General features: G+C 36.0%; 2 protein-coding genes across 5 annotated transcripts in view; one reads left to right on the top strand and one right to left on the bottom strand.

The window, feature by feature from the left end:
* Window positions 1-12,454, top strand: part of ZZZ3 (zinc finger ZZ-type containing 3) — a 64,085-nt gene extending 51,631 nt beyond the window's left edge. For all 3 annotated transcript variants that reach the window (XM_037403784.1, XM_037403781.1, XM_037403783.1), the window contains exons 10-13: window positions 4,310-4,462; window positions 7,921-8,055; window positions 10,648-10,748; window positions 11,119-12,454. In XM_037403784.1, the coding sequence (XP_037259681.1) occupies window positions 4,310-4,462; window positions 7,921-8,055; window positions 10,648-10,748; window positions 11,119-11,263 (534 nt within the window). In that variant the 3' untranslated portion in view covers window positions 11,264-12,454. The remainder of the gene's footprint in view (window positions 1-4,309; window positions 4,463-7,920; window positions 8,056-10,647; window positions 10,749-11,118) is intronic.
* The window catches only part of AK5 (adenylate kinase 5), a 101,524-nt gene continuing 96,872 nt past the window's right edge, over window positions 11,858-16,509 (bottom strand). For both annotated transcript variants that reach the window (XM_037403787.1, XM_037403786.1), the window contains exon 14: window positions 11,858-15,745. In XM_037403787.1, coding sequence (XP_037259684.1) covers window positions 15,635-15,745 — 111 coding nt within the window. In that variant the 3' untranslated portion in view covers window positions 11,858-15,634. The remainder of the gene's footprint in view (window positions 15,746-16,509) is intronic.

Here is a 16,509-nt window from a genome sequence, read left to right as displayed (position 1 = left end):
AAAATCCATACTTCTGTTTGTATTTACATGCAAACTGAGTTTAAATCATTAATATTCTCAACAGATTCAGGTCTGAATTAGTGCTTTCTTACTAACTAGTTCCACCTTGCATGCATTTCTTTTATTAAGTAATTAAGTAGTCTTTCTTTTGCTATTAGCACTGTAGAGTGAGTTGGGTGTTATTCTAGTTTCACATCAACATCTGTTAATTACATCTCTGTCAGATAATCTCAGGGATGTGAAGTGTCAGAAATGTAGCGGAATGTAGTGTCAGAATGTAGCAGTCAGTTTTCAGGCTGAACTAACAGGGCTGAATGATTGATCTTGGGGTACTTTTTCCTCATTTGTTAAGTTTACTCTAATTGGTCTAGAAGAGGATAATGAGAACACTGTTGGAAGAGGGTAAGGAGCCCTATAATTCACACTGTACAGTCATCTTCTAATTAACAAAAATTTAGAAAATTATGTATAACATATATGACCATAAAAATAGAATGGTCATATAAATGACCATTAAAATGCAATGCTTTTCCAGATCTTGGAATGGATGAGAAAATAATATGGTCCTGAAGATTCTTTTTAATTTGCAAAAGAAAAGACTAGATTTCTGTGCAGACCGGTGATGTATTTTGATTTAAATAATGTGGTACTCTTGGGTACTAATGAGGACCCTAGACATTTGAAGAGGGCAGTCTCAGGTTTTGCGGGCGTTTTGTTTGTTGTGTTTGGGGTTTTTTTTTTATTAGCATTGTGTGTACAAAAGTTCTTTAAAACCTGTTACAATGGCATTTTGTAGAGTAACATTGCTTTTTTGCATCCAGGTGTCCGTGATGTTTGCTGATTAAGAGTAGAGTAAGCCTTACACTGATTGTGCAAGAAGGCAGATTTGCAGATTTTAGTCCCTTGAAAGGTTGAGAACAAAAGTTGCTGCCAGAGGGGCCTGATAGAAAGATCCACCACAGCTCATCTCTAATGATTTAAATTGTTACACACCCCCAGTTGTCTCCTAGTATTCTCTGAAGTTACTGCAAACAATAAGTGCTCATGTCACAGGCATTCCAGTTTGCCATCCACCATGGTAATACCATTTTACTTTTACCAGGATTTTTACTCTACTGTTCTGCTCTATAAAGAGAGGCAGGGAAGGTGCAGACATGACTCTGCTGCATTTTCTATTGGAAAAGCACTTTCTGACAGAAGAACCAAAAAAACACCTGGAAACATTGAAATGTTAAATACTGTTGTGAGATTCATCTGTCAGAACTCTAAATTACTTGTACAATTTGCTATACTGTGGCGCTCATTTCAAAAGGGGTTGAAATTTTAGTTCTGAAAATTATAATCTCTTGAGTTCTTTATGTCACCTTACCATTTTAAATGGCCTTAGTCACATATCTTTTCTTCTTTCCTCCTAGTTCTATTTGGAAAGACTGTTATTACAGAATGTAAGCAATGCTGCCAGGCAGCAGATCACTGCATTTGATAAACAGTGGGAATACTTAATCAGTACATGACATTGTAACCATTTTTCACTAATTTGAACAGCAATCCATAAGTTCTTTAACCCCACTTCTTTGTGTATAACCAAGAGTGAAACATTTTTTAATAAAATTTTTCGTATTCTTACACTACAGCACTAGTGCTACTATCCTGCCGATTTTTCTTGAGCTTGTATGTAGAACAAATCTACTACTAATGTCTTTTTTTCACAGTATGATTCATATCCTTATTACCAGGTCATAGGAGTAAAGTCATTATGCCCTGGTTTGTATTAAGGCAGTGTCTCCATTTTCTATTTGTATCCTACATAAGAAATACAGCAGATAAAAAATCACACAGTGTATGTGGGGAATAGAGCTCTCAGTCTGCTAAGATATAGCTGTCTACTTAGAGCACAGATTGACAGCACTGTACCAGGCTGTAGTTATTCCCAGGTCTCCAGTGGAGATATCATAATGTGGCAGAAAGGAAATGCAAGGGGTGTTGGAAGCCTGGGTCATGCTTATGCTGTCCTTATTTCGATATTGAGTATGCACATATGGTGTAAACAGCGATATCTGCTTTATTGCCAGTAATAGAAGTATGGAATTCAGATGCTGATACTTAAAGCAAGTATCTATGAGAGAATAAAAACCACAGACATGTTTAATGTAGATAACTGTCAAAAGGAATGCTTCTCAAGAAGGTACTTGAATTTCTCCATGGGGATGGCCCGGGATGCTTATTTTAAATGGTTACTGGGGAGGTGAAAAGCCTACTCAGTTCTTGAACATCTTGTGGAAGTTACTGTGTATATTTCCTTGTATGACATAGTGTCTCATCTGATAAGTGATACAGGAAATTGAACAGGATGCATTAATTTGTTGTCCTGTATAACAGTTATCTACTAGTGGTGAAAATAAAACTGAATCAAAGATTTAGGACTCTAGTATTCAGTTCTTCAATTATGGCTTATCGTTTTCAATGTAATGCTTATATAATATCATTTCTGCATGTGCTTTTAAGCTTAAGCCAGAAAATATATTTCCCACAGGAAAAATGATTTTTTTTTCAAACTGTCTTCTTTTATGTAGTATTTTAGTTCATTCCTCACCAGAAGTAGTATCATGTTAAAAAGTGAATTCAAATTCTCAGTTAAATTCCTAGGTCATAACTGTATGTGTAATAGTGCTACTATTCAAGCATAGACAGTTTTCTTTTCTTGGTTCCCAGATCTATCATTGAATGCAGATCTGTTTTCTATCTGTTTCTATTAAGAGAAAATTTAAATGACTGTGTCAGCTCAAGATGAGATACCATCTAATCTTGTAAATAGAGGTATTTTGCCGGGGGTGAAATCTTAAAGGAAACCAGAACAGCAGCAAAACACGGGAAGTCAGTGATCATAAGACAGAAGGTGAAGAAATTCAACACAATGAATAATACATTAGTGTTAGAACAAAATGTTCATTTTTATTTTGTGCACTGTAGTTCTGCAGATCTGAGGTACCAGCTTCCAATCGTTCCTACAGTCTTCATCTCTTCCCTTAAGAGTGAATGGAGCTAATCTCAATTCCTTGTTATATTTCTATCTGCGTAGATACATTCCATCAGAGAGGATCTGTGTGATCTTTGCCTTTACTATTTAAGCTATGCACAACTGTAAAATAATGCTAGATCCCTCTTTAGAGGTTGAATCCCTCTTTAGAGATAAGTGGTTGTATTATATTATTACGAGTTTGTAACTGATATAGGAGCCTTTGGGATAAAAAGTCTTGCAGAAAAAGAGAAAGTATTAACTGTTGTAAATATTCCTTATGCTTTATCTGCATGACAGAAGCTAGACACAGTGTAAGACAATCTTCTTTTATGATTATTAAAAAAACACTTTTCATACTTCTGGGTTTTGATTCACACTGTTTTCTTTAAATTGAGGAATATAAGATTTGACATTTAGGATGTCAAAATGCTGGTCTGGAAAGTAGCTAGGTAAAAAGTTGAGTCAGTTTCATTAACCCTAAATTCTTCTTTTTTGATATTTAACATCCTTCCATGGGGAATAAGTAATAGAAGCTGAGTGCCTTTAAGTAATCTATTTTAACACTGCCATGCATTCTACACCTTCAGACAGCATTAAAGTTGAAAGGTTTTAGATACATACTAATGGAGTAATTTATCTCATCTAACGTTTTTTAGGTTCCTTTTCCAGTCAGTGACAATGAAAAAGAACCCTCAGAGGACAATTCTTTCTAAGTCTTAGAAACCTCTTTTGTGGTGGGATGAATTGCCTTTTCTCTCCCTGGACTAGGAAAGAAATCTGGACAATTAGCCTAGATTAGATTTTCTAAGGCACAAATTAATATAAGAAGTTGATAATACATGTCAAGTATGGACTGGTCTCTTGGCTCTTGGACCTGTGCAAAACTACTTCTTTGTTTAGTCTCATGCTCATACCATTCATGACGCTTGGAAATCTTTAAATCTCTTTGCACTTTGGTTCTCAGTCTTCAAAATCAGAAGACCTTTATTTTCTGTTTTTCTATTGTTGTCGATTTAATCTATTTAGATGGTAGGGGTTTTATGGTAAGGGCTCTTTCTTACTGCATTCTTACCAAAGAAGCGTTGCACTGTTCATCTGATTTCACTTGTTACAGGGAAGAAAAACTCCACCTGTATGAGGCTTTGGTGTAGAGGTTTAAGTAAAAATAATTGGAAAGATGATAGACTGTTTAGTGCAAAAGAGCAAATTTCTGGCAAGTTTTTATCGATGGGGATTACTTAAATAATAGCCAAGGAATGTTTTTTAAAATATATCATTTTTTCACTGTAGTCATCAAGTAGACGGCAGCATCCTTTAAATAAACATCTTTTCAAACCTTCAACTTTTATGACATCTCATGAACCTCCAGTTTATATGGATGAAGATGATGACAGATCCAGTTTTCACAGCCATATGGATACTGCAGCAGAAGAGGAAGTATCGGTACGTCTTTTAAATAAGTCCAAGAATTTCTTGCTTACTGTCATTTTAACCTTACTGTATGAATACTATAAGGATTAAGCATCTTTGCTATAAAATGAATATCATCAACTAAGTATTAAATTGTGGCAAGAAACATGAGCCATTTTGAATTACAAACACATCTTTAATATAAAGGTCTCCAGCTGCAGAAAACTTAGACCAAATCAGAAAGGAAGTTCATAAAAGAAGTAATAAACAGTTTTCTCCTGAAACAGCTCTAGAAAGTTTCAGTTGCATATTTCCAAAAAGTGATCTGACATGTTTGAAAGTCATATAAACTATATAGTTATGATTCTGTTCAAAGATTAATTTTTAGAAGAGTTACATAGAGCTCTGGTAAAGTTTAAAAGCTATTGGCATCATTGGTTTTTGTCTTCCTTCACTGTCTAATTTAATTATGGATTTTTAAAAAATCTGCTTCAGAGTGTGAACTAACAGACTGTGTTGTCGGTCAACAAGCGAATGTATGTTCTTAGAAGCAATTCTAGCAGAAATCCTAACCCAATATATTATTACATCATGTAGTGTTCCACTTCCCTAATTTATCACATGCAGTGCTATAAGAATTTAGGCATACGTCTTTCCCACTTCCATATAGAATCTTAGAGGGACTATATCCTACCACTGGGATGCTGGGCAAGTTTCACAGTTTGTGTCAATCACTGTGGCTTTACTGGAGGAACCTGACTTGTTATTTTTTTTTTCTTTTTCTTTTTTGTGAGACTGGTGACATCTTGTGTGTGAAAAGCCTGTTGCATAACAGAAGTATTAAGGCCACCCAGCAGAAGTCCATTCGTTTTCTTTATTGACTTTTTCGCATGCACTGCATAGTCTTCTTTAAATTACTAAAGTTGCTTGTATATTACTCAGCCTTCACTGGTGTTCTGTATTCTCTCGCTGATGGTCTTTATGGTCATTTGGTTCATCTACAGACGTTCCTGGTAACTTCGTATATTCTAATAATGACCTTAAAAGAAACTGGAAAGAAAAATGCATATTAGAAGAGATGCAGATTACTATTACGTCAATTGAACTGGTTCTGAGCAAGCATTCTTTTGTTCTGTATTGGTTTTAAATACATACTTTCTAACTTCTGAATATTTTCCTAAAACATTTTGGTTTTGCCATGGTGTCCTAACACTAATAAATACGGGCACCATAAATCAACTGGGATTTATTTTAATTTGGATAGAAGTTGCTCTTTTACGGTTTTGCAGTGATAATGGTGGACTTGTGGGGGTCCCCCCATTTTTTTTAAAATCTGGCTTCATCTTTTCTTTTTTTCAATAGTGCAGCATTTCCAGATGGATATATTTCGGGCTTGCAGTAATGTAGAAAGACACAGGTGACCAAAAAGATCCCTATTATCAGTGCAAAATAGAACCAGTTTGAAAGAAAAGACATCATGAATTATATTAGAAATGAATGTACAGGATTCTGTTCTAATGTTAAAAGTCAGATCTCAGTCACTGTCACTGTCTTGGAGAAAAACACTTTGCATCAGCATGGTGGGGAATAGATTCAGTGTAGCAAGAAAATCATAGGAAGGGTTTTCTTTGACTTCTTTACAATGGAAGTACCAGGTTCCCTTCTGAAGACAAAAGATTTTGCCTCGATATTACCAGTCAGCTTGACTGGCATAACCATTCCTGAAAAATGGTTTTAATATAAATGAGTTATTCCCAAGTGAAGACCTTCTATTCCCAACAGAGTGAACTTACTTTTCAGTGATGATTACTTCATTTTATGAGTAGTCTAATTATTCTAGAATACAACTACTTACTATTCCAGAATGAAGTGTCCACACAGGGAGCTATTACAGCACAGTTTTTTCAATATACAGTTATTTTGTGCCAGACAGTTTTTCCTCAGAAAAACTTTAGAGATTTGCGTGGAAGGTGATTTCCTGTTTTATATTAAGAAATGTAGCTTATTAACGCACAATTTGATCATGTCATTTAACTTCGATTTTTCTGAATGTTTACAGCCTATTCCTTTATTATAGGTTCATAATTACAATTAATTAATTGATAAGGCCTTTAGAAATTTAACACTAAAGAGCAAACCTCTTTCCCTCACTTTAAGAAACTTACTAAATAATACAGATTCTTTAATCTTCACAGATTCATAAAAAGAAATTGAAATTATGTGTGTAGGCTACATTAGAAGAATTTTGATTACTATCTTGTAGTTGTTTCCCATAACTGAACATTGCTATCAGTATAGGATCTGAAAACTGCTCTGCATCAATAGACTTGCCATCTTTGAAAACAGCTGATATCTACCAAATACAGCTGCTACAATTAAATAGCCATCTTGAAATGGGCACCTGAATTAGAATGAGAGCTTCTGTCTTCTCATGACATAGAAGTCTTCAACCTTTGTTGAAGAAAATTAGATGAGAAAAACCAGAAACGGTGTGTTTCTTTAAAAAGAGAGAACCATTTGTTGTAAGTCTCTGGCAAAATTGTATGCACCAGCCTGTAGGGAGACAAAATTTTTTGTAATTTAGGAAAAAAAGCAATGTTTTTCCTGAGCTGTTAAGAGACTGCACAAAGTAAAAGGATTAAGAGGTTGGATAACTGAGATTTCTACTTTTCCAGTCATGGAATGATGCTTCTCATCACTTCTTATTCTTACAGATAAAGGTGAGAAGTTAACACTGTTAGGATTGACTGTCTTCAAATAAAAAATACATATAGTAGAAACTTGGTACTGGCTTTATTTATGGGTCTTTTAAAAACCTGAGCTTGAGCAAACAAACTGTAAAATGTTTTTGGGTATTATTTGTTCTCATTATTTTCAGAGCTTTGAAAGTACTTAATTACAAACCCTGTTCTGATCTTTAGAATAGTAATATTCTATACCATTCCACAGAATAGTAGAGAGAAAGATCAATTAACTTGATAAAACTGACCTGAAATGTCAGTTCGCAAGTATAATATCTGTTGCTAAGTATTTCAAACTAAAATAAACTTTGTCTTGAACAAAAGCTAAGTCTTCTACTGCAGCTGCCAATGTATGGACAAGTGGATTGTCTGCAAATTGCAGTTAGGTATCTAAAAGGAGAGAAAAACCTTAGGAATTTAGGTTACTTGACACTTCTCTCTCCTTTATACTACAACTGAGCTCTTCACCAGAAGACACTTGTTTGTAGGATAATGTGCGTTTTGTTTTAATACAAATAATAAAGTAGAAATAATATCGAATAAAATGTAAGTTAGCTGTATGTGCTGTTTTGTGTGGGTTTTAGAAGTAATTTCCCAGTATGTTTCTTAGTTAGAATATATTGCCAGCATTTTCTCAAAGATTATTAATCACAGAGAGTGATTTATGGAATATACGTCTTACTAGTTATTATATTACTAAAGAATATTTTTTGGTTTTGTTTGTTCGTTGTTCTTTTAAAACCATAACAGGATGAAGAGAGTATTCCAATAACATATCGAGAGTTACCTGAATACAAAGAACTGTTAGAGTTTAAAAAATTGAAGAAACAGAAACTCCAGCAGATGCATGCAGAAAGTGGGTTTGTGCAGCATGTGGGATTCAAGGTGAGTTTAAGAGATGTTCTTCTGTTACTCAGTGGATTGTAGAAGTTTTCAAATAGAACATGGTTTGGATTTCCTAAAAAGGCTTTGTTTAATATACCAAGTTTGGTTCCGTAGTTCTTGGTCACTGGGCCTACTTTCCCTCATCTTTAATAAAAACAACCCAAGTAATTCAGTCTTTCCAATAGCTCAGGTTTCACTGAATACTGATACTGTATGAAAATTCATATGCATACTGTCTTTTCCTCATTCATATCATGAAAATAAAGCTCTAGAGCCTTGTTAAATCATTATAGAATTCCATTTGACACCACACCGTGCATTGACAATGATTCATTGATGATAATTCTCTGATTATGAGTTTGCAGTAATTTTTCCTCCACCTGAGGCCAAAGAAGGGACAAAGTTGTTGAATAAGAACAGTAATAGGTGGATGATCTTTTTGTTTTGTAGCACCTTTGCAATCCTATCAAGTAATAACTCACAGAAGTTGAAGCAAGGACACCAAACAATGGTTACATGAAATTACAAAAATGAATGTTAAGTTAATGTGTTGTTCCAGTATCAACCATTAATAGGTGACCAGAAAGAAAGGGCATTCTCTAAATTATATTTTATGGTTTGCAAGGGATTTTCTGTGTGACCAGTTGCTACCTTAGAACGGTTTCTTCAGTTTGTTTACTGTTATGCAGCTAGATTTATTTTGTAATACCCATTTATATAAGAATGCAAAGATACTCAGTTTATAGTTCAGTTCAAAATGACTAGAAAATTAAGACAGCCTCATCAGTTGACACTGACAGACTTAATCATGTTGTTAGACCACCAAGGTGCTTTCTATTTTTGCTATTTTTTTTCAAAGTTAGTGTGGTGTGTTTGTTTTTCTGGTTTTATCTTTTGTTTTTTAACTTAGTGTTTTCTTCCCCGAAAAATCAAAGCTGATCAGGCAGACCAGACTTCTAGGTAACAAACTAGTTGCTTTTTCTACATAATATTACTCTGAAAAGTAAAATGGCATTCTGCAGTGTCAAGAAGTTTGAAAGTTTCTTTGCAATCTGAATTTCGTTTTATTATACATTATAGTAAACTAGGAAATGACATGATTAGATGCTGTTTTCCCTCAGGAGTGCTGCTGCCTTGTTCAGTGCATGGGCTGGACAGAGCTCACCCCGTAACACTTGGTTCTGCATGGCCTTCAGCCTCATTTACTACACATTATTCAAACTCTGAATATTGAATTATTGAATCTCTTGTGGGCTTTTATGGCTTTCATTGCTGTAATATCAGAGCACTTTGCAAACATTTTTTTTTCCCCTTAGGAAATCAAGGGCATGGTATTTCTGTTTCACAGGGGAGAGGGAAGCTGGAGCACGGAAATTAAGGTCAAGGGTTTCCACTGTCTTGGTTCTCAAAGTGAGATAACTAGAACCAATTATTATTATTTTTTTTAAGGATTTAGCATTATTCTGAATTTGGTATTTTCAGAGAACAGCTGAGAGTATGCTTAGTCCCTCCTCATTATCAGCCCTCAAATTCTGAAAGCCATCTGTGGAAGGAAGGGATTCAGCCGTGCCAAATCTGTTTGTAAGGTGTTAGTAACCTTGAGTGGGTTAGTTGTGGCCAGGAACAAGCTGCTGTGCAAGTGGCTTTCACAGATGCTGTGAGAGAACGTCAGGTTCTGAAGGAGGAGGAGCTATGGGAGCACAGGCTTGTTTCCCACATTTCTTCTTCCTTGTCAATCCTGTCTCTGCAGCACACTTCATAGTTTAGATTTTTGAAAAGTTCTCCTTGCCTCCAAGTCCCATTTTCCAGGGTTTTTTTTTATCAAATATTTCTGCGTTTCTGCCTCTGTTCTCTACCATCATGAATTTTTCATCCAGTCTTGATGTTTCGTCGTAGTTTCCTCCTCTTCATGCCAGACTCTTCTTGCACTTAGCTGCTGTTGAGTTGTCCCTGATTCTCCTTAGGGGATTCTTGCTCAGCTTTAGTTTTAGACTTCTGTTTACTTCCCTGAACATGTTGTCCTACTTCCTTCCCAGCCACCTAGCTTTTAGTTCCAGCCCGCCTGTAATGTGTTACTGTATTTCCCGAGTGTGAAAGTACATCAGTCTGACCTCTCCTGTCCTGATCTGCAGCCTCCCGACAAGCTCTGCTGGTCTGGTCTTACTGCTTGCTTCTGGCATGGAAAGTGGGTCTATATTTAGCCATTTTATATGGTTGGACTTAAACTATAGAAACATCACATTGATGTGTTGTGTCACAGCAGTTCTTACAGCCATGTGAGGGTAAGCAGTGACTGCAGGCAGGACCAGGTCTGCTTTGGTTGAGCAGGAGGGTAGTGACAACATGGAGCGTTCGGGGAGCGGGAAGCAAAGACTGGTCAATCCTCAGGGCTCTGGAGGGCCTCCCCTAGAGTGTGGAGACTTTTTTTATCCGTGAATACATTCTGGTCTGTGGTGAGAAGGGTTGAACCGTGTGGGCTAGCAGTAATCGACCTGCGTACATGCCTTTCTGTGTGGTATATTGGTGTATACTCTTAGTAACGTAAGTGGTTGCAGCTGCTGTTTTTTCAGTGCTCTTCCATCTGCCTCACAGTGTGATAACTGCGGAATTGAACCTATCCAGGGTGTTCGGTGGCACTGCCAAGACTGCCCTCAAGAAATGTCCTTGGATTTCTGTGATGCTTGTTCTGACTGGTGAGCAGCATATGCTTCTACTTGTTATTTGTAATTAGCTTGAATGTCTCTATGTGGATTAATTGCTGTCTATGTTGGAATTCTTTGCTGCAGCATAGGACGCGTATCCTGTATTGGGTAAAGTGGAAGATACTTTAGCATGTATTTGTGGGACATATATTTTGTAAGCATGTTCTGGATGTATACATTTTTTTTTTCTTAAAAGTGGACAGATAGGTTTGCCACTGTTAAATAGTGGGGGAAATTACACTTTATGAAGTAATTGGTATCAAATTTGGTGTGAATTTGTTAATGTGATCGCTGTTTCTGGAAGTTAAAGATATGAAAAATATTTAACTTTTAAACTGTTATCTTTTTCTTTCCCTTGCAGTCTGCATGAAACAGAGATTCATAAGGAAGATCATCAGTTAGAACCTATTTACAGAGCAGAGACATTTTTAGACAGAGACTACTGCATGTCCCAGGGCACCAGTTACAATTACCTTGACCCAAACTACTTTCCAGCAAATAGATGACATGGGAAGCAGATCTACCATCTTGGGCCTACTATCCTCTTTGAAAAATAACAATGGCACCATTGTTAATTCTGTGCACATTTTGGAAAGACTCTGCTTTCCCTGAAATGTCGCTCACAGCATGACAGCTTCCTGGGTGTACTTGTCAAACTACAGCTTTGAGCTGTCATGGTTCTAGATCACTGAACAGCAGCTGAACATTCCTAGTGTGCAGAAGGTTTCACTGGGAGACTTTTTTTCACCACGTTAGTCATTTTTAGGTGGTGAATCTAAACACAAAAGAAAAACATATAAAAGGGTGAGCCAGAAATGAGAGCACACATTAAAGATAGAGTAAATTCCAAAGGCTTTGAAGAACTTGGTTATAATGAGATCCAGAGGAGATGAAGTATTTATATAAAAACAGTTTAGTAGCTTGCAGTTTTGTTGTGAAATAGTTTTCAGCACAGTAACTGACTTCCTTAGGCAAGGTTTTAACCAATGACAGTGTTTGCTTCTAGGATGTACTCTAAAAAATACTCACTGTCTCAGCGGTGGTTGGTTACAGGCCTTTATTAAATCGGAGCTGCTTAATCACATTGACTTTCAATTTAATTTTTTTTTTTTTTTTGTAAACCACGATGAACTCTATTTACCAACAGTGAAGCACTACAGGGGGCAACTGTGGCATTGCTTCCTTAACCAGCTCATGGTGTGTGAATGTTATAAAATTGTCACTCAGATATATTTTTTAAATGTAATGTTATATAAGATGATCATGTGATGTGTACAAAATATGGTGAAAAGTGCCAGTGGTAGTAACTGTGTAAACTCTCTAATACTCAACATTAACTCCTTTAAAATAAAATACACAGCCTTCTGCCTCTGTATTTGGAGTTGTTAGTGCAACTCATCAAAGAAAACTGCCTAATATAAATCATATATATGGTAATAATTTTTCCTCTTTTGTAGTCTGCACAAGATCCATGAAAGATTGTATTTTTATTACTATTTAAACAGTGATTAAATTTAGCCTGAGCAGTGAGCAAGGGTTCACATGCATTCTTTTATACTGCTGGATTTTGTTGTGCATCATTTAAAACATTTTGTATGTTTCTTCTTATCTGTGTATACAGTATGTTCTTAAATAATGTTCAATTGTCAGGAGAACTGTGAGAAATAAACTATGTGGATACAGTCTGTTTATATATAGAATGCTTGCTGTGACTTCCTTTCTGTGTAGTTCTGACTTTTTAATCAAGACGGAAAACATTAAAAGGACATTTTAATACGTCATACAAATATGCACTATGCAGACCTGCAGGATGCCCAGCGCCTTCCTCTGCTGTTCATTTCAATGGGAACTGATGGTGCTCTGCGCCTACTAAAACATGCTTTGCTTTTTGCAGGATTAGCATTTTAGTTTTCTCATATCTTACTTGCAGACTGTTCTTTTCCAGATCGCATAAAATTCAGATTTTAGTACCCTTGGTACACTGTATACCATTGTCTGAGAAGCTCTGTAATTATTGTGACATATTTTAGTTAATATATTTTCTATTGAAATATGTGTAGCTTGTGATTCAGAAACACTTGATATTTCATAACTGTAATAGACTTCCAGTTGCTTTGAAACTTGAATACTCAGAGTAATTAGCTAGAAGAGTAACTAATCTGTCTTTAAAAGATGGCAATAAGAAGGATCATTGGCTGGCTGCACCTAATAACTTTAATTATAAACTGCTGAGTATTAAGTTCTGCAATAACTTTAGGTGTAGTTATTTTTTGCTTCAGAAAACAAAAAAATTTAAGCATTTAATCTATTTAGAAGGTAATACAGTGCAGTTACTAAAACACTGAGCAAGTATCCTATGTAAACATATCTCGCATATCTAGTACACTTAGATAATTTAATAAACTTTAAAAAAATACAACACAAATTCACATGTTGTATTTTAGTTCTTAATTGGAAAAGATACTGCTCTGAGGGGCTCTCTAATACCATTAAAAAACAAAAAGAGCTTTCCACATTATTCCTGCTGTTTATAGGAAGCTAGAGTTGTTGAAGGTGTATTATCAGGGAGAGAATCTGCAGTAATACTTGTTTTCTGTGGATAGCCTGAAAAAATAGTGGAAGAAAATAATGGAAGTACATTAGTGAAAATATCTAGTCACCAATTTAGCATAGCTTGGGAAGAACGAAAAGCCACGGTGTAATGTGAATGAGTTTGGAAGCAGAAGGAGAATTTCAAGTCTGAATCGCCTGAGAAAGAAGTGTCTTGGATAAGTCCTCTTTTTTATTGAATATGTATAAATATTTATATTTCCATATGCATGCATATACAGCTATTTCTCCTGCATACATTATGAACATACGCAAATAGATACTTAATGCACATACACCCAGTCAAGCATGGGATTTTTTTTGTTTTTTTCCACAAAAAAGACCAGAAAAAGCAGGAAGATTAAACTGAAACTATATGTTAAATAATTTTCGTAATTTGAATTAAAATAAAAAAGGCAGCTGATTGTTGTCTTTTTCCCCATTGTGCACAAGTATGATACTCCACACTTTTAAACTTACATTGTAATTAGAAGTAATAATAAATACTCCAGAAAACCTACCCAGATGAATTTGCAGCTTCATGGTAGCTCCAGAGTATTTTATGGTTTTTTTGGAAAAAATACTACACCAGCCAGCTGCTAGTGCTTCCAGGCTCGGTTCAGAAAAACCTGCCTTCGCATGCTGGTGCATTCTGCAAGTCTCTTCCTTAAAGCTGTTGTACTGCAGGCGTTACTGGTCACTTAACAGCACGGGTCTGGAGCTGGAGAAGCACCTCCTAGAGCATCAGAGGTAAAATGTAGGCTATAAAAGGACCCAGGAAAGAAGGAACATCCAGGATATGAAGGATAAGAATGTATCTTAAAACAGTCCCTTAAAAATAATTGAATTAGCATTTACAGGGCAAATGCTGAGGAAGAAAAAGAAAACAGAAGAATCTGCCCTGAATGGAAAAAGGACATACTCTGTAAGCATGCTGATCTGAGCTATATTTTCAAGTCATGTACTGTGCTTTGAAAAGGATTAAACCCACATATACTGTAACAGAAATCATTACTCCTCATTTTTTTATGTTTTATTTGTACTATGTCTTCATTACAAGAAAGGTAACTTCAAAAATACAAATCTGCTGCATACAGTACAACTTTGACAGCACGAGCAATCATGCAGCCCACTTCAACTGGGAATTCATCCAGTAGTTCCAGTAAGAGGATGCAGTTACTTCACAGGAATGTCAAACACACTTTTATTTAGCTATCAGTATACCAAAGACACTCCACGACATTTTGGTTAACCTAACAGAAATACGGTACAACTTTTACAGACTTTTTTTGCAGATTATTATGGAAAAATGGCTTGCTAAAGATGCAAGCAATATGGAGCAATCCCTGACAGTATCCTTTTTTGTTTTGGTTTGGTGACAACCGGCCCCTTCCCCCAAAATAGTTTTGGCCATGTCAGTACAACACAACAGATGATCTGAATTTTGCTTTTGAAATACTCCCAAAGTATGATTTAAAGACATCTCCATACCTTCTGGCTTATAGTCATCTTTATATGTACACTTTAATAATACAATAAACCTGCTGTTAATACGAATAATTATGGGATTGCACACTTAGCTCACAAAACTGAGAAGTTGTCATAATAGCCTACAATTCCCAGCAGAAGACAAGGCTATCTCAGAAGTGGTGTCTGTTCCACAATAACGGCTTGACAGCCTTCCACAATATTCAATGGTATCTTCACCTTGAATTAATTTCTCTGCTTCTTGTTGTAATAGTGTTCTGGGGATGTGTGGAAAGTTTATTTTAACTTCTAGCTTGACTAATTCCAGCTGTCTCACAGCTGCATGTAATGGAGAACAGATTTTAGTCACTGAAGCCCAAGAACAAGCTAAATGGCACCACAAAAATCAATACTGTTAATCCAAAGAAAATAACAACCAATGGGAAACTTGTACGCGGTGATCTTAAAGTTAAATATGCTAAATGGTGAATGATGTGGTGGAAGAGCTCGCTGCTGGCCAGGCACTGTGATTTCCAATCAAATGTATGAGACCATGAAATACAAACCGGAGCTGCTGTTCACCATGCTGCTTGTAACCCGTGAAGAGCAAACAACCAATATGTACAATTCTTAGTGTAGAGTTAGCATACAGACCACTTTCTATTGAGTGTATTATCAGAACAGAGAAAAAAGATTTCATCTAAAGTAACAACGTACCACATGCACAAATTCCAGATACCTCTCAAGAAAGCAGTATTGCTTTGAACAGCATTTTAATCGTGACTGTCAAGTGCCCGTGAGGTGAGGCTGTGTACATGCCGCTACAGCGTTTCTGCTGGAAAAGAAAATGCTGCTTCTTCCTTTTTCAGAAAAGAGTCAATTGTCTTGCAGACTTCCAGAAAAACATCCTCCTGTGTTCCTTCTGCATCCACCTGTGAAGCAGACAAAAACCATTGTTTTGACTAAGTTACAAAGAATTATCTCAGCACCCAAACACTGGCACAAAAAAATAGTCCCATATAAAATAAAAGATGTTCTGTTTCATGTTATGAGCATTATAATGTAGAGAGGCAGCTTCCATAAACCAAATTATTCACCATTTCCACAGATTTATGTGAGAAGTTTCTGTAGGCTCTGTTGTCTGGAGCAAAGTACATTAATCAAATGAGGGAGCTTAAGTTCTTTCTCCTGAGTACTCATGTTTTAAAGTAAAATTACACCTTTGGTGTATACAGAACAGTTTTGAAAGGTTTTTAGAAACTATTTTTAACATTTAATACTCTCCAAAAGAAACCTAACAGAGTAACTTGGATATCATACCAGTAATGAGAAGAATTGCACTGACTTGTTTCTTGCCATCTAAAGTGTCACAGTATGTAACGCTGTGACTGACCTAAAAGCTTTCACATGGCACTGACTTTGCAAGGTTGTGTGTTTCTGTGCATTTCTATTTGCAAGCTTGGTGAATTGGTTCTGGTGTTACGATGACCTTTGGCCAACGCATGTTTCATAGCGGCACTGGTTATGTTGTACGAGAACTCACTTTCATTGAAGAATTTTTTTTTCTTTTAACACGTCAAAGATTCGGTTTTGGCCAGCAGTTGTCCAGGTTGTTCAGGTTATTTTTCACAATTGAACCTCAACAAAACCAAGACCAATTTGTGCTCCTAGAGAAACAGAGCACTGCATTTTAGCA

The sequence above is a fragment of the Falco rusticolus genome, chromosome 11 (assembly GCF_015220075.1).
Source record: "Falco rusticolus isolate bFalRus1 chromosome 11, bFalRus1.pri, whole genome shotgun sequence".
In the NCBI taxonomy this organism is placed as follows: domain Eukaryota; kingdom Metazoa; phylum Chordata; class Aves; order Falconiformes; family Falconidae; genus Falco; species Falco rusticolus.
The sequence above is the reverse complement of the archived record's forward strand: the minus strand, read 5'-3'. Positions and strand labels throughout refer to the sequence as shown.